Source organism: Phragmites australis, chromosome 14 (assembly GCF_958298935.1).
Source record: "Phragmites australis chromosome 14, lpPhrAust1.1, whole genome shotgun sequence".
In the NCBI taxonomy this organism is placed as follows: Eukaryota; Viridiplantae; Streptophyta; class Magnoliopsida; order Poales; family Poaceae; genus Phragmites; species Phragmites australis.
This window is the reverse complement of record NC_084934.1, coordinates 405966-432939: the sequence shown is the minus strand read 5'-3', so window position 1 is coordinate 432939 and position 26974 is coordinate 405966. Positions and strand designations below refer to the sequence as shown.

The 26974-nt window shown below is 42.9% G+C and overlaps 4 protein-coding genes across 4 annotated transcripts; 1 reads left to right on the top strand and 3 right to left on the bottom strand.

Moving 5' to 3' along the window:
- Positions 1–89: 89 nt before the first annotated feature.
- On the top strand, positions 90–798 carry LOC133891153 (leucine-rich repeat extensin-like protein 3). Its single transcript, XM_062331875.1, has one exon. The coding sequence runs from the start codon at positions 292–294 to the stop codon at positions 796–798; it is 507 nt and encodes a 168-aa protein (XP_062187859.1). The 5' UTR covers positions 90–291.
- A 6127-nt stretch (positions 799–6925) lies between these two features.
- LOC133891381 (peroxidase 1-like) lies at positions 6926–8370 on the bottom strand. The gene is made up of 3 exons (XM_062332095.1): positions 7900–8370; positions 7639–7804; positions 6926–7530 (listed from the first exon to the last, which is right to left on the bottom strand). The coding sequence occupies exons 1-3, from the start codon at positions 8299–8301 to the stop codon at positions 7118–7120; spliced, it is 981 nt and encodes a 326-aa protein (XP_062188079.1). The 5' UTR covers positions 8302–8370; the 3' UTR covers positions 6926–7117.
- A 4992-nt stretch (positions 8371–13362) lies between these two features.
- LOC133890011 (peroxidase 1-like) lies at positions 13363–14878 on the bottom strand. The gene is made up of 2 exons (XM_062330444.1): positions 14508–14878; positions 13363–14426 (listed from the first exon to the last, which is right to left on the bottom strand). Exons 1-2 carry the CDS (start codon positions 14760–14762, stop codon positions 13653–13655), a joined length of 1029 nt encoding a protein of 342 aa, XP_062186428.1. The 5' UTR covers positions 14763–14878; the 3' UTR covers positions 13363–13652.
- Positions 14879–21539: 6661 nt separating this feature from the next.
- LOC133891122 (gibberellin 2-beta-dioxygenase 5-like) lies at positions 21540–26624 on the bottom strand. The gene is made up of 2 exons (XM_062331841.1): positions 26234–26624; positions 21540–22866 (listed from the first exon to the last, which is right to left on the bottom strand). Exon 2 carries the CDS (start codon positions 22840–22842, stop codon positions 21775–21777), a length of 1068 nt encoding a protein of 355 aa, XP_062187825.1. The 5' UTR covers positions 22843–22866; positions 26234–26624; the 3' UTR covers positions 21540–21774.
- Positions 26625–26974: the final 350 nt, after the last annotated feature.

Genomic DNA, 26974 nt, shown 5'->3' with positions numbered 1-26974 from the left:
GGAGAGGTACCAGTACTGCCAGGCCATCCTTGCCATGAGCTCCTGGAGGATGAGCTTCGTGTCTGCGTAGCGGTCGGCTATCTTGGGGTCATCCATGGAGCCACAGCGGCAACAAGTGTTACGATGAGCAGCAGTTGGTTGCTTCCCGGCCTTGTGTGATATGATCCAATCTGGCCAGATCCTCCCTCGGCCCCTACCACTCCGCACAAAATCCCACCTTTCCGTCACGGGAAGAGTCGACAGAGCAGCCAGCCACCGGAGGCGGAGAAGAAGAGAAGCGGTGCATCGGCGATGCGGGGCTGCTACGTGGGCAAGGCCACCAAGATCTTCCTCGCCTTCCGCGCCGTCCTCGCGGTCGTCAGCGTCGTCCTCGCCTTCCGCGCCGTCCTCCACCGCGCCGCCAAGTCCCACCCCAGCTCCGCGTGCGCCGCCACCGAAGGCTGCCAGCCCGTCCTGCCCGACCCTATCCAGCAGCCCGCTACCACCGCACGACCGCCGCCGCCGCCGGCTCAAAATCCCACCTTTCCCGCCCCGGACACCGCCTTGCCGCCGCCGCCGTCGCCGCTGCTGCTGCCCCCTCTGCAGCCGCCGCCTCCGGCAGCAGTCTTGTCACCCCCACCGGCATTCCCGTCACCTCCGCCAGAAATCGCGTCGTCACCACCGGCACTCGCGTCACCGCCGCCTCCCGCCGAGCTGCTGTCGCCTCCTCCGCCTGCTGCCCCAGAGACGCCAAGCCCGACGGCGCCTTTATGCTTCATGCTGACTATTCTTGACTGGCTCGGCCTCGGAGCAGATTAGTCTTCCTGTGCTGATTCAGTCTATCCTAGAATTCAGTTGCAATTTTGTCTTGCTGGGTTCAATCCATCGTGCTGATTCTCATCGATTCATTTTGCATCTTTCTTGTCCACTTTGTTCTATTATTTACAGTTTAAATTGTGCATATTAGAAAGCTTGCTGCTTTCCTTCCTGAGAATTATGCACTGTTCCTCACCTCCGGAAAATTCAGATTTAATAGAGTCAGTGGTGATCTTGATATCTGCATGTCAATTGACCACGGAGTTGGTCGTCGAGACAAGGACTGATGCATGCGTGACTGGGCTTGACCACCTTGGATCTTGGTTGCAGATTTCTCTTCCACAGATCGACCATGTTGAACAGCACTCCATCCACCAAAAACAGCATTGCTTCTCTTCCCTCCTCTTGCAAGGAAAAAAAAAGAAAAGAAGAGAAAAGCATCCAACTCCCACTAGATCTGCTCAGAATTTTTGTTTTACGGTACCCAGTCATTCTCTATCACACCCATTCTCTCTTCCCTCTTATATCTCTAGTGGGCCCCAGCTGACAGCCCCTTCTTCACCCTGCATCCTCTCCTTTCTTCTCTGTCACCCGTCATCCTTTCCTTCATTCTAGTCTCGTCATCCCCACCGGTATTCCTGTCACTGCCATTGTTCTTTTTTTAAAGTTTATAGTGGTTTAGTTTTATTGGAGAGATGCATGATATTTTTCTTCTCCTTAATCTACTTCTTTATTTATTTATAATGTGACGACTTGTGACTTTTCTGATGACATTTGAAAGATATCACAGTAGATTTCTCTATAAGTTTATTCACCATGGTCGCATGATTATTTTGAAGAGATTGGATATGATTCATGCTCTTTAATCTTGTCAAGTCTTTTTTAATTTTTTTTACTTCTTGTTTGAGTTTATTATTTTTTTATGCAATAAGTTCATTAGATGTTTTTTATAAAAGCATTCTCAACACATATCTCATTACAAAGAGGTAAACTAAATAAACCAATTAAATTATCATAAATAGTGCAAACATTTACTTTAGAATTTAAATTAAATAGAGATGTAGATTACTCCAAAGAACCTTAGATTAAGATTCAATGTACTCAAATTTTATCTTAAGCTTTTTATATTTGTTTCTTGTTTAGCAAATTGAATTTGCTCAATAATTACTCATAATTATAAACAAATATAGCACGAATATTATTGAGAGCATTAAATTTTTTAAGTTCTTTAGATTATTTCTTAAATGTCTTTTATTGCTCATTGATCAAATGAAGTAGTTTATCGTAGGAGGAATAATCCTCATCGGATTCATCATTACTTATATCGTATCCATATCATTGGTCATAAGTCACTTGTGTGATAACTTGCGCGATGCCAACTTGTGTGATAATGCTTTTGAGAAAGAACTTTTCTCGGAGGAATGGGTGGTGGAGCTCACATCATTTAAGCTTGAATCTTCATCTTCACTCATCTATCTTTCTATGCTTATAAATATTATAGCTCTTCCCCTTGTCTTTCTATTGCTCTTGATTTTCTTCTACTTTTTGATATGATCAATAGTTTTGACAAGCTTTTTATAGAGATTCGATGATCAATCTTAGCATTGATCTTCTTGATATTCTTCTCTATTCGAGAGATGAGCTTGGCTATCTTAGAATCAATTTCTTCATCTCTTGATGTGCTTTGATCATCTTCTTCATAACTCTTTATCTTGATCACCATTATTTTTGTTTGAGCTTTACTCTTGCTCTTATCTCCTTATCCTTGTCTTCGTGCATTGGTATTGAGCTTGCTTCCTTGTAAGAGCAAGGTTCTTGGTGTCCAATGGGATAAAAGCTTGAACCTCCATGCTCATGGTCATTTTATAGGCGATAATCTTGCCTAAAACTTGGCTAGGAATTATTTTAATTATGTCATATTTATCGTAGATGATAGAAACAATTAGTTTGTACTTTAGAAGAAAAGCTTGAAATATTTTTGTCACCACTTGAGCATCTTTAATTTGCGTCAAACTTAGCTTATTGATCTCATTAACAAGAATATTTATGGGGTAGTTTTTTATGCTATTGAGCTTAGTAACAAGCACATGATATTTTCTTATTGCGCGCATCCTTTGTACCTTCATGTATTTTAATAAAACTATTCCAAATATTATGTGCATTGGTAACAGAATAAACACGATTAAATACATCAATATTTAAAGATGACAAAATAAAATTCTTTGCTAATGCATCTAACTACCTCTCCTTGTTGGTGACACGTGATCTCATCCATTCTTCAGTGTCATAGACTTGCAAATAAGAAGTCATAAGAATTTTCCATTAGAGAAAATTAGTGCCATAGAAATGTGGAATGCTATGTGTATCCATTCTAACCCCGGATGTCATAACTCACTAGGCGGTGAAGCCTAACCGATTAAAATGAGACGATGTCTCAAATGCTACTTGAATGTGTATCCTTGTGAAAGGTGTGAGCTCCAGCTCTGATACCAATTGTGAGAATCGGTGACGTACTAAGAGGGGGATGAATTAGAAAACTTAAAAACTAATAGCTCCAAAAACTTCACAAGATAAACATATCTCAATTTCTATCTAAATATATTCTAGATTTATTTAATGTGTCTACTCTACCTCTCAAAAGGATTGCAACCTACTCTAGCAAGGTTAATTGGAAGAAAGTAAATGCGGAAATGTAAATAAGGTAGAGATACAAACTCGGCATAAGGAATTTTTATCCCGTGGTATCGATGTCATAAATGACACCTCTAGTCCACGTTGGAGCTCCTCCAAAGATATACTCTTAGCCGGTACTCAGTTATAACTCTTGAGGCACCAAGCTACCAAGGTAAGGCCTCAAGTTGGATGAGCCACCAAACCACCAAGATAAAGTCTCACCACTAACCTCTCTTCTGGTCACTTGCCGTTGTAATCATTTCGGAGCTTGAGCCACCACCAAGGCAAGGGTCACCGCGTCCCTGTACATGTACCTTGCCACCGCTCCATACTAAGTCGGAGGGTCAACAAGCTTGCCATCGAGTCACCAAGACTTCAAGGTGCTAACGTAGCTCTTGGTACAAGTTAGGATCACTCCTTGATTCATTCTTTAAGCTGCAGCACTTAGCTACAACTTACTCTAAGCCTATAAGTACTAAACACTCTAATCTTGTGCTTAATCACCTTAGATGATCACTTTAAGTACTTTGGTGGCTTGGATATTTTCTCAAGTGTCTATGAGATTTTCTAGACTCTAGCAGCATATCACCCATTCAAATGACTGAGTGAAGACATATTTATAGCCTTAAACCCACCAACTAAGCCATTTCCTAATGAATCAGAAAAGCTGTTAACACCGGATGATCCGGTGAAAACAGTAGTACTAACACTGGATCATCTGGTGAGTACAACATCATAAACTAGTCATTAGAACTCCACTCAGTGCTTTTGTAAACACCGGACACTCCGATGTACCTTCAAATCTATCACCAGACATTCTCGTGAGTTAACTTAAGTCATTCGAGCCTTTGCAGCCTCTCTGTGTAAAATACTCTGGTGCATTTATTTGGTGTTCATTCCATTCATACCGAACCATCTGGTGAGTTAAATCTTCTATTCTTCCCTAGGAATGCTCTGATACAACTATCTTTGTGATCACCTGACTATCCGTTGAGTTAATTTTCATTCTTCAGCACTTAGAATCGCCTCTGCAAGAAGTACTTTGGTGCTTTATACATTTCATCACCGGACTATCCGGTGCAGTCCTCATTCTTCTCCACATTTATCAAAAATACTCCGGTGACTTCAACACAAAGAGCAACAGACCATCTGGTAGGGTAAATCTTTCTGTGACTTTTCCAATTCAATTAAATTTTGTCCCAGCTTATTTTTGATGTATAGCATTAATGAGACCTACTAACATATATTTTTAACAAATATGTTAGTCCTAATAACTATGTTATTTCTAATACCTATGTTATCATTAATTATCAAAATTATAATTATAATTTAATAGAGTTATTTTCGTTACAACTACGTCTCTCAGATGGTGTGGCGTAGGATGGTTGTTTAAATTGTCGTTTAGGCGTTTACAGGGAAGCATGCACGACACGCATCATCCCTTCCCTGGGGAAAAAAACTCATCACTAATCAGGTCGTGTATATATGTATTGACACGTTCAATTGTTTGGTGGTCTATACATACATATATTCTTCATCGTTGCATTAAAGCTAGCACGGTATGATCAACATTTTGTTTGTTTATAGTTATAATAATATTTTTGATCTTAATGCACCTTTTTCTTGGGTGTTACTAAAGTTGGTAAATGGATCTAAATCGGTTGTCTACATATTCCGGGATCTTTTTTAAATTGATTATTGGTAGATGGGCCTGATTCGGTGTCTGTATCCCTATCAGGCCTTAATTAAGTTGGTTTAGCAAATTGGCCTTAGTCCTCTATGTAATTAAGTCAGCCCAAGTCTTTATAGATCTATTGGTTGTCATTCAATGGGTCCACCAAAATCAAGGGTCAGTTTTTTTTTTAATTTATAGGCTATTTGTCTTTTGTTATGAGTAAAATACGTAAGAGGCGCAACAACTTGTACAGTAAGTGCAAATACATTATAGATCTCACAAAATGCTCAAACACGTCATAAATATTGATTTGTGGGTGCATTGGGTGGTGTGGACAAGAAACGTGGCAAGGGGTGTGCCAACTCAACATACACATAGGCATCACAGACATACACGCAGTAGGAGCTTCCGGCTAGTGATGGGACAATGTAAAGAGAAATTAGGAGGAGAGATAGGTATATAGAGAGAGAAGAAAGAGAGATAGGGGTGGGGGGGGGGGTCGGAGGAAGAAGATAAGGTGGCAGGACTTACATGTCAGTGTAATGTGGAGCGATGATGGTGATGGACCGAATTAGACTGGAAGGAGCGGAGCAATGGGCTTACATGTGCGAGGGAGGGGGGGGGGAGGAGGTGAGCGAAAGTTGAGGAAAAAGGGATTCACCCTGAGATGGAAAAGAAATTAAAAGGGAAGGAAGGGAGATTGGATGGGCCGACTGGGCCAATGATTTAGTGGGCAGCAAGAAGGGAGAGGGGAGATTAGGCCCAATGGAAAATAGAGAAAAAGACAATGAGATGGGGAGAAGAAATGGGGAAGGAGAAAAGGATTTGGCCCAAAGAGAATTTAGGAATCTAGAATTAGGTTTGAGATTTTATAGAAAGAGAGTATTCAAATTTGAATAGGCTTTCGATTTTGAAATAACAACGAAAATTCCAACTAAAACCACGAAGATCCAAAATGCAATATGGTTTATTTTGTGCATGTTTTCAATTTTTGAAAAAATAAATTTGATGTATATTTTGGATACTTAGCTCGTCTTTACACATTTAAGTTTGAATTTGTTGCAAATTTGAAAAAATTCAATTTTTTAGTGATTTTAAGAAATGTGCAAAACACAGGGTGTTATAATAATAATGATTAATTCACTTTGCTATAGTTGTGATTATTGGCCTTTTATGTGCATTCAACATTTTGTAAAGCTTGGTGCAATATTTTACAAAAATAGTTCAAAAATTTGGAAAAGTAGTTCAACATTTTATGTCAAAAAGTTGAAATAGTATATTCAAAATATTGAAATAGTACATAAAAATGTTAATTTCTTAAAAAAATATTCATATTTAATCTCACTTTTATGAATTAATTATAAACAGCAGCATGGTATAAATGGATTTGAAAATGGACTCCCGGTTTGAGACAAAAATGTGTTTAAAGTTTGCAAATGAACCCCATTTTCCACCACCCATCCGGGATCTAGCTATAGGAATTCCCGCAGCAGGGTGGATTGTGGGTCTTTCTACGAAAGATCTCCATAAGATCCTGATCCAGTCACACATCCTCTAATCTAACGATTGAGCTAAAGAGGAGAGTGAGGGAGAGGACACGTATCTGTCACAGGAAATACGGTCTTTTACATGACCTAATTCTATAGAATTTGCTTCCCTGTGCTACCCGTATAGGAGTCCGCCGACTTGGGTTACACTCACATCCTCTTCTTGACATGTCCCAGGAAAATGGAAATGAAATTAACGATCCAATGTCACACGGTGATCTATGTGCTCAGCAACTCATCATGTAAATTACCACTTCTCTTTTTTTTTTCTTTTATTGACCTCAAACCAATCAAGCATCCAACCAATATAGTATTGTTTCAAAATGCCGCGAACATGAATGACTTAAATAACTAAAGGACGGGAGAAACCAAGGAAATCTCAAGAGAAATAAAAAGGGCTAATATATGTTGGCAGCAGGATCATGGATCAGTCGACGTAGATGGCGCACGTCGCCCTGATCTCGCCGTCGGTGCCGGTGCGCACGCCGGCCCTGCCCATGTTGATCATGGCGACAGCGAAATCAGCGAAGAATGTGTCGAGGGAGGAGGCGTTGTTCATGAGCTGCACATAGGCGCCGGTGAGGCTGTCGTTGAGCAGGGCGGCGTCCGAGACCAGCAGCGCCTGGTGGTTGTACACGGACTGGTAGTACCCCTGGTCGAACGTTTTCGGCGACATCGGGTCCAGCGGCTGCACGCTCGCCACGTTCTCCGGCGTGCACACCGTCGCCAGGTTCTTGGCGTACGCCGCGTCCAGCGACGGGTCCTGGTCGCCGGCGCCGGTGTAGTTGTAGAGACGCTTCGAGAAGGACGGGCAGTGCGCGATGCCGAGGGTGTGCGCGCCTGCACGCATGAGCGAGCGATCGTGATCGTGAGAGGCCGGCCGGCCGGCGAAGGTTACACCACGGTAAGGTTTCATGCACCCATATATATATATATACACATACATACCGGAGAGGACGACCATGTCCTTCATGGTGAGGTTCTGGACGGCGAAGTACTCCGTGAGGACGGTGACGTTGCCATCGGAGGGCGGCAGGAACTGCAGTGCCTCCTCCTTGAGGGAGACGTTGCCGTCGCGCCTGCCGGTCTCCACTTGGTACAGAGGCCCCTGGCTCTGCATGCATCAATACCGAGACACTTCTTCAGTCGTCTACTCTTCCAGTTCAAGCTAGTTAAAGAATAGAGCAATTAAGCGTTGCAATTTCGTACGAAGTTGACGGCGTCGCGCGCTGCCATGGCGATGATGTCGGCGCAGGAGACGACGAGCGGGCAGGCGGCCTCCACCTTGGCCTTGATGTCCTCGATGGCCTCGTAGCCGCGGACCGTGGAGTTGGGGTCCGCGTCCTGCTCCGCCGTGCCGTTGTGCGACTTGAGCATGATGGACGCGTCGCACCCGCGCACGAAGCAGTCGTGGAAGTGCAGCCGGAGCAGCCCCGCCGGGAGCGTGACGTCGGCGGCGAACTTGAGCGCCAGCTCATCGCGCACCAGCTTCTCCACGCCGGGGCACGACGTGTTGTAGAAATCGTACCTCAGGTCCGCGCGCGCCAGCAGGCTCGCCGACGCCGCGACAAGAAGCACCCACTTGAACAACTGCGACGCAGCCACGGCCATGGCGCCCAACAGATGATCAGAGGGATCTATCTGGCTCCTGACTCCTGAGCTAGCAAGCTCGATGGTAGATGGAGTTCTGGATGACGATGAGCGCGAAGGTTCCAAGTATTTATAGTCAGTCCTAGGCAATCCATGAAGCTAGCGCTTATAATTGAAATGGATTTTAATTTTTCTACGGGGACGTGAGAGAGATCGAAGAGAGAATGTTCCGTGGAGGCAGGGAAGTGGGAGAAGCAGCAGTTGACCTTGACCTTGATGCCGCAGTTCATGCTTGGCATGACAGTCACGACATGCATCCCACTCCCACCATACCACGCAACCTCTTGTGACAGAGCAGAGGGGATGAATGAATTAGGATTTAGGAGGATCTGACGACGTAGTTGCCGCATTATTAGAATATGCAGAGATTTTTGCTTTGTTGGGAACTAATTTCAATGTTGGGTAATGCATTCCATGTTCTACGATTCTCAGAGAAAAAGAAACGTTCGATCGACAAGACATTCCCATTGACTGACTCTTATTTCCCCTCTTGTTTTTATATATCTTCGGTTCCAAGACGTTAGTGCAACTTCGGACAGTCAAGCAGCACTACAATCCATCTGTTAAGCCAGAGGAACCGTCTTGTTTCGGTGCTAGCCTTACTTTAATAGTATTTGATTTTATGTGCGTGCCTGGTAAAATAATTGTTTTTAATAATGGAACTATAACTTTCGGCCACTGCATCTCCCTGATACAACACCTATACATTCGGTATCTTTCCAAGACCATAAAAAAATCTCTAGGGTGTGTTTGAGACTGTAATTAATAACTCATATAAGATGATTTTATGATACTAATAAGTAAGATTATTTGTATGAGCGAATGCAGAATCTGCACCTATCAAACCAGATTGCCAGAGTGAAGCTTAAATCAAGCTTCATTCCCGGATCAAAATAGAGTCCGTATATTTACATCCTTCGAACCAAATCATAACAATAGATATAGGCAAATAAACACAATTTTTTTAGATTATATATATCCACCTAACCAGACTGGAGAAGATAAGTATAAACAAACACCTTTTCCCTGAAAATGGTCAGCTTGTTTTACAGTAACTTGCATGAACCGTTCGAATTCAGAGGACCTGATCCATTCTGCTGCGATCAGGGGTTATTTGTGATTGCAATACTAGTGGTTCATGGTTAATATGTAGGTGCAGCTACTGAATTCTTTTGAGAGGCACCACAATTCAGGGGATGTCATTAAAAATTGAAATTTTTAGAATTTACAATAAATCAAATCAAACAAGAGTTAAATAGGGCAAATTATCCAAATACTCACCGAATTTAAATTGCTAATTTTTTGAAATATGCACAAACTTCACCTTGATGCATTTTGTTCTCTTTGGATTTTCTACTTGTTGTTCAAGTTTGAATTTCGCCTAAACCTAGAAAAATTTAAACATTTCTAAAACCCTAAACTTTCCTTGGGCCTAATCTTCTCCCCCTCTAACTCCCAGCCCAACTCACCTCGGTCAAGTGCACTCTCTTTCCCCTTTCCTTTTTCTTCCTTTCTTAATCAGGCCGAAGCCCTCCTCTTCCTCCCACTTTTGGCCTAGCCTGGCCCAAACTCTATTGCCACCATGTGTTTATCGCCTCTGCCCACCTTGGCCCATCACACCACACCCCCTCACACCGTCCCTAGCACGTAGGGCTCACACCACCCTTTGTCAACCTCATGCACAGGCACCCATGTCCACCCATACCGTGTCGCTCCTCCTCTCTCTTTCCCTCATCTCCTAAGCTCCCACTGTGTTGTCCCATCATTGTGCCAGTGCTAACCACAAGCTTCACATGCTCATGGTGAAGCCATCGGTCCATCCCTTCGACGTACAGAGTGGCCATTATGCCTTTTTAACCCGAGAGCTCACCACCCTGGAGCTCTGTCGTTGCATCGCGTTCACTCTCTCTCTCTCTCATCGCATCCCCACCTCTATAGCTACACCGCTCTGTTGTCATTAGCATTGCTGAGCCCCGCAAACCTTGCCATCCTGTCTCATCACGGTCTTGAAATATCTCACCGGAGGCGAGATATTTTGGCTGCGGAATTGCCTTACCATACCTATAAAAAGGCTAGCAAGACCCCACTCGCCTCACCGCACCACTTTGGACACCACATTCCCTCTCATCAAGCAAGAACCTCTCCTTCTTCCCCTCTCTCTCCTAACTCCTGCCATCACCTTTGGCAAACCAAACCATTGCCACTTGAAAGCCTCTTGGCTCTCTCTACCCTCATCTGTACCTCAATCTTCTTCACCAGGGAACATCAAGAGTCCAGAGTTCACCATCGAGTTATATCTACCGCTTCTGTCCACCTTCCTTTTATGGCTTCAGTCCATTCTCTGTTATGGTGACCCAATTCTAAGCCCCACAACACCTCCCTCCTCCTTCCCAAAGCACCAACATGACCTCCCTAGGCCCGCACACACACAACACTGAGGCACCTCCACCAACCTCACTTCTCCTCCATCACCGACTACAGATGAAGTCGCTTTGACCCAGGAAACCTCATGGGACTATTCACCATGCTACATAGCACCTTACTACATGACGCATTTGGCTCCAACGCACATGCACATGTACTTTTGCACTTCATAGTTTCCGCCTCCGCCTCCGATACGCCATTAACACCACTTCAGTGATCCTCCGGCGAAGCCAACCCCACCAGCACACTCACCACCGTAGGTAGACCATTGGCCCATTGCATGTTGATGAAGCTGCCACTGAGAATGCTATTCCGACGAGCTTCCTGATGAGCTTCGTCGCAGAACAGAGAAAGTTGCCACTGTTTTGGCAACCATCTTCCTCCTTTAGTGAGCACGTGGTAGCCACATCAGCCAATGTGCTAACATGGCATACCTTTTTGACCCAGTCAACTAGCTACCTCAGCCCTGGTTCACCAGTACCGATCCACCATAGACCAACCTCTACCTCTGTAGTCCACCCGGTCCACAACTCCTGTAGACCCAGTCCACAACACAATAACCCCAATTAACCCAATCTATTGACCGTTGACTTAACTCTCACCTATCAACCAGCTGATCTATTTTTTTTTTGCATTTTCAAAAATAATTAATAAATCCAAAAATCATTCTCCAATATTCCATGGAATATTCCAAGGAATATACCCCTTTTATTTTTGCCGAATTAACCTGATGACCAATATTTCAAGAGTCCTATATTCCCTATTTTAACTCCAATTTTGATGATTATTTCATCTAAATTAATCTAAATTCATGATCTATACAACTCCACTAGTTTCATAAATTTTTGAGTTTTATTTTACTTTTTGTATGAATTCATTTGAATTCAAGTCAAATTTGCAGTAGTTTACTTATTCGACATTAAGTTGCGTACTTTAGACGAAGAAGCATTCGATGAAGAATCTGGGACCTGGATTACGAGGAAAGACAGGAACAAGATTTTAAAGAAGGTATGCCCTAACTTCCTGATCATATTTAACCTATGTTTTATAACCACAACCGAGTAGAGCTTGTTTAAAAATGCTATAATTATGCATGTGTAATTTTATTAATTTAAATAATTGAATAATTATGATCTAGCTTGACTATTCCGTGCCTTGATGTTAATTTACCTTATTACCTTGAAACCCTAGAATGTCCCAAACATCAACTATGCTTGATTGTTTGGATGATAGCCTTATTTACTAGTATTTTTAGGACTTATACTCTTTAGAGTTGAATCATGATATTTAACCAAGTTAATCACACTTTTATGAAATGTGTAAAATGTGTTTAGTGTGCTTAGTGGTGTGGGTGTGGTAAAATGTGTGAAGTTAACAGAACCAAAAGTCCGAATTGACGAGGGTGAGTAAGGTTCCCACATTGGTGGGTTTGCATTAAGGGCAGGGTTTGCCTTTGTGATATTAAGACCAAGTAGATTATATTTGCTAAAACATTAAAGTTTTTTTGCAATAATCATGAAGAACAATATTTATTCATGAAAAATAGAATATCTAAAAAGACTATATGATCAAGAAGGTACATTGTTGTACCTTTTCCCCTTTATATGTTTTTACTTGAGGTTTTTAACAAAGCAACATGTACAATGCAACTTACGTATGCGATACACTCTTCTATTCAAGAACCATTTTTCCACTGGATTTTCGGATGGAGTGTTTAATAAGGTATGTGTATCTTACGGTACTCGCCTGAGGGGAGGGGGGAGTGTTATGAAGCCATATCCGTGAAGGATGCTTGCGGGTTTTTACTGAAACTATATCCCAGCATGATCATATATACCAGAGGAGACAGGAGAGGGAGAGATATTGTACACTCCCTATATCTTTGTCTACTTGTGTTTGCATATGCTATTCGCCGCTGTGTTGATTTCACAACAATAGTTACATGGGGTGCTGCTATTCATAGAAACAGTTCTGGTATACGCCTACACACTAACCACTGACCTGCCATATAATCCGAATGGGCGGGTCCAGTGGTTATGATGGCAAAACCTTAGCTGTTACTGGGCCTATATAGGTCCGCCCTTCGTAATGGTCCATTCGAGACTCTGAAAATCAAGGGAAATGCTTCACGTGCACAACTTCACAAGCATGGTTTTTTAGCTATTTGATTCATAAGTGTGAGCCTACAACTGCATCTACAACCAAGCGATTTGAGCCATGCGGCATTGAGTTGTAAGGGAGTTATACAAACACATGTTATACATGAAGCAATGCTCGAGAATTAAATAGGTTTGCACTTACGAAGCCAGAGCTAATTGTTTTTCTTTCTTTTTTTTGTTTTTGCAAAAAGGATATATATCTGAACAGTTTCTATGTGCTTTCATTTGTTATTCCAATCACTAGAACAATATTCTGTTGGTTGAAGTTTCATCCAAAGCCGTGCCAGTGCAACCAAAATGGAGTGGAGTATGTATTGGCTTGTAAGACAGGCATTCAGTATCTTGTCCTCAAAGTGTAAACAATGAGCAACAACATCGATCAAACCAAGCAACTTAAGCTACTACGTACTAATCTACAATCACTCAAAAAAGCTATAAATAAAGAAGAAATAAGTAGTCATGAATATATGATATATCTTTATTATGTCGTTATTACAGTATGACACCATGAATTGAACAGATCACCACAAAAGAAAGAAAAAGGAAATCGAAGGACACTCACTGTCTACATCAGTTACATATAAAGATATATAGCGTGACGGACGGCCAGTAGATGTTTATGTACCCGACCAGGGTCAAAGCAAATAACCAAAAGCTTTCAAACTTAATTCGCACACAAATTCGATTAACCAAGAAATAAATCAAAAACCGACGCAGTGGATCGAATTATTAGTTGACGAGGTAGCATTTCTTCCTGATCTCGCCCTGCGCACCGGTGAGCACGTCGACGCTGCCCATCTTGACCATGGATTCGGTGAAGTCGCGGAAGAATTCGTCGGCGAAGAGCCCGGTGGCCTGGCGCTCTACGTAGGCTCTGGTGACGGGGTCGCTGAGCAGCTCGGCGTCGGAGTGGAAGAGGCCCCGGCGCTTGGCCACCAGCCGGTAGTAGCTGGCGTCGAAGCTGAGGAAGCTGCCGGGGTCCATCTCAGAAAGCGTGGTGTTGTCGGCGAGGCTCCGGCACCTGGACCTGAGCCGCGCCAGGTACGCCCTGTCGAGCGCCGGGTCGACGTCGGCGGCGTTGTTGGAGCCGGTGAAGTTGTAGAGGCGGTCGCTGAAGAGGTTGCAGTGCGCGGTGCCGAGCGTGTGGCCGCCGGAGAGCACGACTAGGTCCTTGAGGCCGAGGCCCTTGGCGGCGAACAACTGGACGAGGCGGGTGAAGTTGGAGGTGGGCGGGGGCAGTTGGTTGGTCTCGTTGGCAATTGAGATGCGGCCATCACGGCGGCCCAGCGCAACGGGCCATGAGGGCCCCCTGGCCAGCACGACGGCGTCGCGCGCCATGAGCGCGAGGATGTCGGCGCAGGAGACGGTGCCCGGGCAGGCCTTCTCGAGCTTGTCCTTGATCCGCTGCACCGACCCGAAGCCGCGGAGGGTCAGGTTCGGCGTCGCGTCCTTCTCCGCCGTGTTGTTCGCCGTCGAGTCCAGCAGCACCGACCCGTCGCAGCCCTGCACCATCATATATCGAGACCAGCTTCAGCTTAATCCTTCTAGCTCCGCGTGCGCGTGCAATGTATGTCACGTACGTACCCTGACGAAGCAGTCGTGGAAGTGCAGGCGGAGAAGGGGGCCGGCGAGCGTCGGCGCCACCTTGAGGATCTTCACCATCTCCTCGCGGACGATCTCCTCCACTTGAGGGCACGTCTTACTGTAGAATTCCATCTCCAGCCCTGCAGCCATGGCGCCAGAGGCAGCCGCCGAGACGAGCACAGCAACGGCTATGATCAATGCCGGCATCCGCATCACTTTGACGCTGTTGTTGAGAGGCCTCGACGCCATCGCCATGGATCGATCGGATGTTAACGACTACGGACTCTGGAGCTCAGTAGCTATAGCTAGCTGGATCAGAGAGCTGAAGCTGCTTGGCTTGTTGTTGTGGGAAGACGGTATGGGGAGGTCACTGTTTATATAGCTTCTACGTACATTTTGCATTAGCGATGTCCGTGACGTTGAGATGATTAGCTCACTAAATAGTAATTAACTAAGTGTAATGGTAGTCAGTAGCCATGCATGCATGCGTGCATGCAATCTTGTATGACAGGCCGGTCTTAATTAAGTGTTCACCTAATTAAGCTGTCATTGTTTCTTTAATTTTCTGAAAGAAAGGGCGCTGATTAAGCTCTCTCTGTGCATGTGACTACCTTATTTTTGTTGCTAGTATTTGTCATATTACACGCAGCTGGTAATAACTCGTTCCAATATCCGGATTAAAAATATAATTTCAGTTTTAGATAAAAGAGTTGACGTATATAAGAGTTTGTTGGGCACCTTTCGTCGTCATTTTATACAAGTCTTAATTTGAGGTCAACTAGTCAGTGAATGCAACTAATAAAAATGAAAAAAATGATATATATAGATATCATCATAATAATAAATAGTGCAGGTCCAAAGGTAATAGTTAATCAGAACCTTCTTCTAGATAAGCATATATGATGATCCTAGATACCAGTTGAACACCTGAAATCTCTCTGTATAACTTATATATGTGGATTATGTGCTGTACTTGTTGAATTAGATATTGTAAGAGGGGGGCACTGAGGGTGAGAAAAACTATATCTTGATGAATTAAAAAAAGGCAGTGAAATTAGATTCAATAGTAGCAATGCAAGTTCATCTACCAGCTCGGCATGTGATGTGTTCGTTTGAAAAGGAACAAAGGCAAATGGTTCATTGGTCCCAGATAACCACTGCAGAGCATCCATGCTTGATTGAGCTGTGCCATGTTACTTTCCCAATCAGTCGATGATTGAACAACCATGCAATGCATAGTATATGGCAGACTAGGCCCAGGAACATTAGGAATTGAAGGAAAGGATGCTTCAGTCCTGCTTGAAGCAACCAGAGTCCAATTAATCAAATAGCTAGCGAGTGTGCTGCACTTGCAGTGGCTGCAACACATGTGCAACAAACAGTTTCAGCTAAAAAGTAGTCCATACTCCTCATCCTAGCTAGTAGTTGAGAGCTTAATTGAGACGTCGTCACAAATACTACCTACTATTTGTATGTTAAGGCATGTATGTACATATGCATGTTCCGGAAATGGAACGGCTGTGCAATCCAAGGCGTGTGGTAAGGTGTTCGTGGCTCGTTCGGTAGCGAGCTGCAGTCTCGAGCGATTTCAAGAAATGTACATTGGCAGCAGGAGGAGCAGAGAGCGTTTGGTGCTTGCGTTGCGTGCCGGCCTATGCTGAAGCTGAAGGACAAGGGACTAAGAAAGCTGCTTCATTCTATTGCTTCCAAGGCAAACAAATATGCTGCGGCAAGACTGATTGACATCTTTGGCACCCGGTCGCTGTTCCTGTTTGGTTGGTTGTTCAAGTCTAGAATTGTTCTGATCGATCCGTGCGTGTGGCCGATGCTGATTGCCTGCGTGATCCAGTTCCACGGATTCAGGGAGCCTGCATGCCCAGGAGTAAGTGTTACTGCAAGTTTTCTTTCCAAAACTAAAAGAAAAAGAAAAAAGTGCTACTGCACTGCAAGTCCCTCACTCAGCTGCATGATATGCATGCCTCTGTTAATTCATCTCAGACTCATGTCTACATCACCATCTAAATTGCTAAGCTACAGATAGAGGCAACTTTAATTTTGAGCTGAGGATGATCCCCTGTAAAGAAAAGAAGAGATTGATTGATTACCCATCTTCCTCCTCAAAAGAAAGCTGGCTTGCTTGCTTGATCATCAGTGAACCAACTTTGTGTTTGTGGAAGAAACAGTGCTTGCATTCATGCTTGGTGAACACAACTAAGGGGGCAGTTAGAAAGTTTGGTTTATGCAATATAGTGCAGGTGTGCAGTGCCGGGCCTAGTATTTTTAACTTAGGTGCTTGTTCTAGCACCGCTACCCCCTACCTCGGCTCGTGCCTGCACCATAGCTTGGATCGATGACATCTTTTAGCTTTCAGGTGTTGCATGGCCTAGCCTTTCCCTCTTTCTGCTGAAATGTCATTTTCATCACTGTATTTATGAACAATTTTTTTTCTCTTCTTCAGAAATCTCACCAATCCAGCAAAAACACTCTGAACTTTCTATCTTCATAGTCTTTTTACCACTGCAGCAGCGCTCCGAACAAGTCAAAACCGTCCAAATCGTACTCGGCTTAATCTACAATACCATCTGTCTATAAAGATAAGAGCTACGATACATCCGTCATTTGACTTATCGAGTGCTAACACTCTTCTAAAAACATACATCGCAAACACTATTCGATTAAAACGAGAGCAATTTCGGTAGTCCCGATATATGCTGAATAAAGCCTAAGATCACAGTATATACCATTTACAATATAGTTACATCACAAGATATGAATAGAGTGCAAAGACTTAACTTATATTACATACATTGTTCACAATTTTAGTTTCTACTTAATATCAGAATTTTCATATGCAGCGGAAAAGTATTAATAAACAAAAGATAAGTGACGCCATTGCCCATAAGACACCACCGAGATTAGCTCGATTAGACATTCTCTACTCCTGCCCATCGCCAGCATCAGTATAATAGAAATATCCATACACTATTTCATCGTTACCTGCAACAACTTAAGAGCAACAACTTGAGTACGAAGGTAATTATAAGACTTACATAATATGTGTATATCTTATTACTGACTCCAAGGGTAATGCATTTAGATGAATAGCAATGAATAATGTCACACGTTAATTAAGTTTATTCAACAAAAAATCACTTTAATCGATATAACAACATGAACAACTAATATTGATCGACAATAATCAAAACGTCCAAGAATATAAACTTGCTCAACTCAAATCATCATCAGTAGATGCTTCTTCTAAAATCCCACATGCTTTTCATCCCACCAAACTGAACAAAATTCTACAATTGATGTCCAATGGACATTAAGCACGCTCATGACCAAGAGTATGGCTATTCGAATAGGTCTTATACCCTGCAGTGGAGCACTTCTTTACCCACACATCATGAGACCATAGACCATATAACCCTTTGATTGCAAGTGATGATTCATGTGACAACTATTTATGTACCCACCTTAAATCTTTGTTCACATGCCTAAGCTTGCGAAGAGTACCTAGGTCCACACTCGGATATCCCAAGGAGTCTCTTACAAGTACAACTCACACCTTGGACGGATAAGTCAAATGAACGTGGTGATGTACGATACTTAGCTCATCCTTATCATATTCAGATATGTGATAGTGCGAAAAAGTGCTAAGCCAACGACACCAATGATCGGTGCTTAATCGATGCAAACGATCTATGACACCCGGGTCTTCTCTCACGATCTACCTCTAACACCTTCCACATCTCGTCTCAATCTCACCAATTCATCATCCCAACTTGTTAATCCTGTGAAACAATAATTGAGAACACTATAGCTCGCAAATGATGGACGAACCACTGCTCGACTTCTACCAGTGGCATATGCATTACTTACCATTTCGGATCAATTTTAAGTTAGACATTAACATGGTTATCCTCAGGTTACAAGGATTAAGATCATCAATAATAAGATAGTGATACATACAACTAGATAGGTTCTACCCGATTCCCGACATCGACTACATAACATGCATATACGACGTATAACAATATCTAATAGATTGACCAATAATTCACCATAATATAGGATAAATTTGATAGATTCTTGCTTGATGCGTACTGTTCTTCACGAATTCCACTGGTTCTTCTTCAAGTTCAAGCACATAACTCTCCGAAACGTCTTTTTCTAAATAAAGGAACGATGCATCGCAATTAGTATGGATGACATACGATGAAAGATGCTCCACAATGCAAGACAATAGTGGAGATGCAATGCATTATGTCATGGGTCTATAGCTTCGATGATTTCTTAAATTGAGTTATTGCTAATTGTTTTATAATTTTTCCGGATTAATTAAGCTTAAACTAAAGCTTAATCCTAAATAGAAAATTAATTATGCATAATATGAGGGTGAGTATTTTTAGTAAACAGGGCATAAAATAATAGGATTAAAAAAATTGGTTTCACTAATTTTGGACTTACGAATAATGAATTATGAATTATTAAAGCTTAAACATATTTCATTAGTTATATGAATTTTAGTACATATGTCATGGATTGTAATATTTTTAAAAAGTAGATAATGATCATACAAAGCTAACAAAATTGGTTTCACTATTTTTTGGATCAATATTTAATTTACCATGCATTTTACAAGGTTCAGTCAAATTAACAATGTAAGAATGATTCAATTTCACAATTTCTAGGATTATCAAAATATTTAAAGCTCTAAATCCTTTTTTCACCCAGCCTTAGCTAGCCACAGAGGTGGCTAGTGGGGCCGGCTTGTTGACTCGGGTCAAAATTGACCCGAGGCCATGGCTCGCACAGTGCCGCCGTTCGGCTGAGGTCAGCGGGATGAGTAGCAGCATGGGATCTCGTTTAAGGCACTCACGGTGACTGGTGACGATCGGAAGGTGACCAACGACGGCACACAGTGGCAACAGTACTGTGGCGGCGGCAAACGCATGGAAGCAGGGCGAAGGAGCATGGCTTTTGGCTGGCCGATGGCATGAGAAGCTATGGTGCGCGAAGGGGAAACTGGCTAGAGGGTTCTCAGGCTGAGGGTTGGGCTGTGGCCTGGCCGGAGGCGTGTTGCCAAAGGCGGTGGTGGTTGGTCACCGTGGTCGACCGCTCCGGTGATGGGCTAGGGCCAAACTAGTGCACGCAAAAGCTTCATGAGGGTACAGGGAAGCTCACCAAGAGATCGGTTGACGCAATGAGGCAACAGTTGGGTAGCTCAATGGTGAGGGGCGGAGTGGAGCCGTCGAAGTTGGGGAAGGAACTCGGTCCGGTGGGAAAAAGGGTGAAATCAGCCAGGGAAAGCGGTGGAGAGCGTCGAGTGAATCTCCCCAAGGCTTCACACAATCGGGTTGGGGTTGAGCGAGGCTCGGGCACATCAGATTTGGCAGTAGCTGCGTTGTGCTGTGCTCTGTTCTCTGTGATGCTCCTTGCTTGTGCTCGACACTGTTGTGAAGAAAAGAGAGAGAGAGAAGATAAGGGCAGCGGCCGGCTCTGCTTAAGGTCAAAGAAGATGGCGTCGGACTGTCATGCTGGGTAGCTTGGTGATAGCCATTGTCGGCAAGGGGATGAGAAAGCACACGATGATCAGAGAGAGGGAGGTCGGTGGGGAAGATGACAGGTGGGCCTGAGTGGATAGTGATCGGCACAAGCTAAATATCTCCTTCCTTTTCTCTGATCCAAAGGAAAATCCTTCCCAAGCTCCAAAACTTTTAGAATTTTTTTTGTCGAATACTAATCATATGTAACCCATTTTAATTTGTTTGGCCCAAAAAGTCTAAGCTAAATTCGAATTAAAATTCTTCAAAGTTGCTAACTTTTATAGCTTGCACTAATTTTTAAGGCTTCAAAATAAATCTCTAAAACCTATAAATTCACTAATATTCTTCATATGTCATGGACTAATTTCTAAAATTATTTTGAGCCCTAAGTTACATAGTAATTTTATGAGTTTCTTCACAATGCATCATTTCTCATTAAACTTAATAATTTATGTTTACTTCAATTGTATTAATTTCTTGATCAATGTTTCAATTATGATGCTCATGAATGCTTAATGTCATGGTTATGAAATTGGGGATGTTACAGAACACAATGTGAATGACGAAGCGCGACCGACGCTATGATCATATCGAGCGCAAATCGAATCATCAACGTAGTTCAAACCAAAGTTGTCCATGTGTTTTTCTCCTTGAAGTTTCCATTTCGCCTAGTCCATACGTTCACAATAGAAGCAAAAAGCTCAAAGAGGGCAGCAGAGAGGGGCTGAGAAAGGGGGCACTCACCGTAGACAGAGAGGGGCAGGTGGGGAGCTTCGAGGCAGAGCTCGCGCCCGTGCCTTGCCAAGCCCGTCTCTGTCGGCTCGCGCCGTGCCGCTGTCGTCGCCCTGCCCTCCATATCGTTCGTGCTTCTAGGTTTCATAGAAAACTGACGATGTGGACTACTAGACTCGTGCGTGTGTCATGTGCGTCTCGTGGGCGTGAGGAGCATCAGCATTAGATGAGGCCATGGGCTGTGGGCTAGTAGAGTGGGGCGTGGTTGTAGGTAGTTGGGCCGCATGTGGCCTTATGGACTTAGCTAGCCAGCTAAATACTCGATCCATAATGCTATATATAAAAAAAATTAAACAAAAATATGGATGTACAGTACACCCATGTCGCTGAGTGGACCTGCCGCTGCTCCAGGGCCCTTTGCACAGTCACTACTAGTCATGCTTTGTAACACTAGTGGACCACCATAGCATTGCATTACTCTGTCTGAGACAGATAGTTACTTGAGTCATATATATTTATATGTACAAGACAGGAATAGCACCAGTGGTAGTACTGGAACAGTTAGCTCAGTTGAGCTGCAAATCTTGAGTGTTCACCTTCCCCAACAAAAAGTTTGCGTCCAGCTACAGCTAGTCATTTTCTGTCAAAACGATATTTGATTAACCGAGTTGGCTGATTATATATAGATTATCTGTCTGACACTGATCAGGAGCAGCGCATGTTAAATGTTTTTTTAGATGTCTTAAATAAAGTATAGTGAAGTTACTAACACACCACATAATTTTTCATAGGCCCAGTTAGACTGGGCCAATACTTATGTGAGTCAGGTCTATCTATCAATCAATCTAGGGATTTTGTTAATTTTTTGAAAAAACCTATCAATCTAGGATTCAAGCCCAATGTAGTGAGCAGTAGGACTTTTTTATTTTCATATATTTTAAATCCGAAAATTGCAAATCCTACTAGGACAAGAAAGCCCAATGTAGCTAGAACAAGAACTTTGGGCCTCCAGCAGATGAGCCTGGAAGTTGAAGTCGAAAGCGTTGCAGGCCGAGCTTTCGGCCCGTGAGCCTGACGTCCTCCCTGATCTGGTTCCGGTACTCGCCGAAGGTGAAGCTCGCGTACCGGGGAGGATCGCCGCCGGTGCTGCTGCATCTGGGGTAGATGAGGGTGTCGTAGGAAGGGCAGAGGAAGAAGGCCACGGAGAACCTCTCACGCGCCGCGCTCGCCATCACCCGGTGCTCCACGCTCCGGTACAGGTCGTTGCTCCACGCCTGCAGGAGGTCGCCCACGTTCACGATCAGCGCGCCGGGGTTGGGTCTGGCGGCGAGCCACCGCCCGGACTTCAGGAGCTGCAGCCCGCCGACGCTGTCCTGGTACAGGATGGTCAGGAAGTCGCTGTCCGTGTGCGGGCACAGCCCGAAGGCGCCGCTCGCCGCAACGCACGGCGGGTACCGGTTCAGCCTCAGGAAGCACGTGTTTCGCGTGCACGTACTCGTCACCTTGTCCTCGTCGCCGTCGTTTACCGTGCGATCTCTTATCAGGATACGCGCCAGCTTCTGCGCCAGCTGCGACATCGCCGAGGACACCTCCTCGATCACTAGGCTGGTCTTGTCACCGGCGGCCTCAGAGGCCGACGTGATGGGGATGTGGTAGGCCTCCGACCAGGAAAGCTGCTCCAGGCACGTGGCGGTGGGCGTGCCCCAGCGGTAGCTCTCCGGCGAGAAGTCCAGTAGCGGCTCGCGCACTTTGCGCTCGAATGGCCGCCGGAACACACCCACCTGCACCTCGTGCAGCTTGTCCAGCAGCGCCTGCGGCACGCCGTGGCTGGTCACCTGGAAGAAGCCCCACTCCGACGCTGCGCGCACAATGGCCGCCCGGCACTGCTCCGCTGCGGCGGAGTCCTCCTCGCTGTGGTGTAGGCTGGCGAGGTCGATCACCGGGAGGGCGCAATCTTCGTGGTCGTCCGTCCGGTCGCCGGCGTCAACGCGGCGCGGGTGACAGTCTAAGAGATGCTTGTACGTGGCCATCAGCGGCGGGTTGGAGTCGTCCATTGCCGTCGACGGACGAGCTGTAGGCTGCAGCGATGTATATATATTCGAATTAAAAAAATTTAAAACTCGACTAATGTATATACGACAATAACATATACATACATACGTACACACCCCCCACATATATACATGAAAACTAGTATATGCTCTCAGAAGTACATACTCCATACTATGCTATACCACATAAATAAACTAAATATACTCCTTTATCATTACGAGTATACTTATATACTCATTCTAAGATGCTTTAATGTAAATTACATAAAAAATTGAAAAGAAGTTTATCAATTTTAATAAATTTTGATAATGCCTTCATATTTATATGTAAAATGTAATACACTCAAAAAAATATGTACAAACCACTAAAAAAATTATACATACCACTTAGATGATCTTATATACTCATATGCTCCATATAAATACCATTTATCGTACGATATACTCCTTATATCATAAGATACTCCATTACCGACCGTTTCTACTACCCTATCCCACCGCCACTTCCTCAACAAGCACCAGCAGCACCCACCAACAACCCTGCCGTCGCCTCCCCTCCCCTCCCCCATCAACATTTCCACCCCCTTCGATCTTCTCCTCCCCCACCAAGATAGGGGGAATCCAGGCAAGCGGCGACAGGAAAAGCGAATTCAGGTGTCACTGGAGTGCTCCACCAAAGAACGACCACAAAACTGATATACATAAATATCGGTTCATCTCCAACGACGGCGCCTTTCTATTCTACCGATTTTCTTTTTGCATTTTGTATTGATTTGCCTATATATTGCTTCAAATTTATCAAGAAAATAAATCAAATTATTTTTTTAGTTTGTTTGTAGTTCTACCATACTGCCCTATAAATTTTCCAAATGAAATACATCAAATTGATTTGCCATTTTGTTTGCAACTAATTTGCTTGCACATTTTTTTCAACTTGCTTTTGAGTATATTCTAGTTTGTTTATAACTTTTAACAAAAATGCTTATCTGGCAGGTTGAATAGGGAAAGAACAGATGAATTATTTCTATATTTTGTTTGCACACTCCGTACGTACTGAACAAGTAAGTTGGTTATTAGGTGCTTTCCTAATCGTGAGTGTGTGTGTGTATATATATATACTCTCTCTCTCTCTCTCAGGACCTACGCTGATTCTTTTGTCTTGTCCGTTGCAGTTAAACCATCACTCTACTTAGCGTACTGCTCATCTTGATTAATTAAGCACAAATGCTAGTTTAATTTGCTTGAGGAATTAATACAGTTAATTAATCATTAATTTATGTACCTATCTAGCAAAATCACGATAAGTGTCTATATGTATATGTATCATTTGATTCCGTTATAACTGCAATATATACTATTTTATAATATTATATATTACACATCGTGGGTTTTTGGTCAGTTAACATGTCTCTGTTGTCTCTCCTTAAACAGAGATCTCAGAGCATTAAAGTGATTCTGGTGGAAATTTTTTTATTCATTTCTCGTCTTCAAGATTTGGTGCCGAGAAAGGTCTTTCTCTACTTGAAACTATACAAATTATCGACACAATTGCACAGTTAGGTTTCAAATTAAAAATATAGTTCATTTTCTCTATATTCTATAATTGCATGCACAATTGTGCTACGGTTGTATTAGTTGTACAACAATATTGCCTAGAACATAGTTGTATTATTATACAACTAAGATATATTGAATACACACACACACACGATTAATCTACACTGTCGCAATAAGGCTAAAAATAAGCTATGTGTGTACTTCTCCTTTTATCTCCATATACATTTAATGACATAATTTCTAGGGTTCTGTTGTTTGTTAAATTTGATTAATCTACACCATAATAATCTTGCCACACAATAACAAGCAATGTATATCCTTCTATTTTAATTTTTCTCATATACGAGAGAATTTATCGGATTTTCTCTTTTTTAAGATTAGTATGAGAATTTCTAGCCTGTATCTATAGCAAACTCGAGGTCTCTTGAATCTCAACTATTGTAATATATAGATGAACTAACCGTTCATATATAGACCATGTTTACGGTTAAATCTATCTGGTTAAATATTTATAGCGAATAGACTAAAAAGTAAGGACCAATTTATGCATTTCGGGTTCACCAGTGCACTTCTTTTTCTAAAAGTTCATGAATCTTAAACAAAGTAGTTATTATTAGATAGAGAAAATCTGTACTAACCTAAAATACAAATCAAATAAGCTATTTAAACCCACTTAATTTTGGAACATATATCTATACTTAACCATAAATTTGGTTTTTCTAGGAATATCATTTTGATTTATTCTTTTAGGGTGGTGCAGATTCGCCCCACGACCCCCCCCCCCCCCCCACATTATTTTGATTCAAGATTATGTTTTCTTTATATCGCTTCGAGATTCTGAAGTATCCTAAGTGTGGTTTTCTAGAGATAATTAATCTTTTGAGAAACAACTAAGATCTACTTAACATTGAATTGAATATTATTTGAGAAACTTGAAATTTTCCTTCTTAATTATAGAGCACATGAAATAAGATAAATATTTCCTTATCCGATGAGGATATATGAAAAAGTCTTGTCAACCTCTTAATATTACTGAAGCTTATACTTTAGAGGTATAGATATGAAGAGGATCGAGGCAAGTCTAGGAAACTACGCGCATATGATCAATTTCCTCTGATCCAATCTAACTGCCAAAATATTTTATAGCTTGAGTTTGCCAAATAGCAGTGGCAAATAGAGCAGTTTAGCTCATAAAGAATTAAATTACTTTAATTTAGGACAAATTGGATTACCAGTTCTTTTACGAAAGGAAGTGTAAAAACAATAATTGCATGGAAAGCCTAATTGCTTGCCACAAATCCTGAGAACATGTACATATATTATCCAGAGCATAATTACACGTTTAAGGAGGCTTTAGCTGCAAGATCTAAAAATTTCTTTCTTATACAATAACTAATAAAACAATCGGAAAACCCTCGAAACTCATTGAAATGCATACAAAATCTAGTATCAATCTCTGCTGCAAAGTAGCTGTATTAAAAATTCAATGCTTTATTAAGATCACAAACAATTGGTTATATCTTTATGAAAAAACAATTATACAAGTATGATTATATCATGATACTAATGTGAACTCTTTGCATCATATAATGTTCAGGATTCTTGGGAGCTGATTGTACTACTTAAAAAAAGTTCATATTAAAAAATAATATCACTGTCGGTTTTTGAACTGACAGTGATTAAGCGGCAATGATACTCGGTAGTATCACTGTCGGTTTTGAAATCGCAGTAATAAGGTTATCGTATTCGGTTTGTGTTACGAACCGGCGTGATAAAAGATTGCAAGTAGAAGAAAATAGAAGGGAAACGAAACAACTGAGAGATATTATTGTCAAACCTGGCTGTGAAGGATTTGGTGCGTGCGTATCCTCTGAACACAAGCTATGTATAGCTAGGATATATCGATCGCTCGTTCTATCTCATTAGCTAGCACCTTCGACTCTATGGTGTCCTCGATCGATCTGCCAGCCCCAGGTACATTGCTAGCTAGCTAGTTTATATAGGCTGAAGTTTGTGGATCTGCTGTCTGTCTCATGGCATCCGAACCATTTGGGAGCTATATATCTAGCTAGTAATGCTGAAGTTCAGTTCATGGGCATGGTGAGTAAAAGGTGCAGCTCTGGCTTTGTGTATATATAGGGCTGGGTGGCCGGGGCAATTATTGAGTGCTTGTGACGGAGACACACAGCTACAGCTAGGGGCCGATCGATCGGGAAGGGATAACACAGAGGAGGAGCTGGTTGGTAGAGGGCAGTGTGTGCTGGGGCCGACCTGAACTGACCTGGCCAGGCTTCGATCACCTCCAAAAGAAAGAAGACGATGCCGGAGAGGGTTTAGTTTTTTCTAGCCATCAGCGGCAGCAGATCCATCAGAAAAATGTGTGGAGCGTCGCCAGCAAACGTTGAGACCTGCGCCTCCTCTAATGTCTATATAGTACCGTCGATACCAGGCCAGCTCCCTCCCTCGAATTATGCTCTTCGTTTCATGTAGCGAGCGATCGACCCTGCATCTACCGTACGTTCTAGAGGGAGCATGCGACTCTCCTCCTCACAGTATTCGTCCGTCCCTTTCTCTAAAC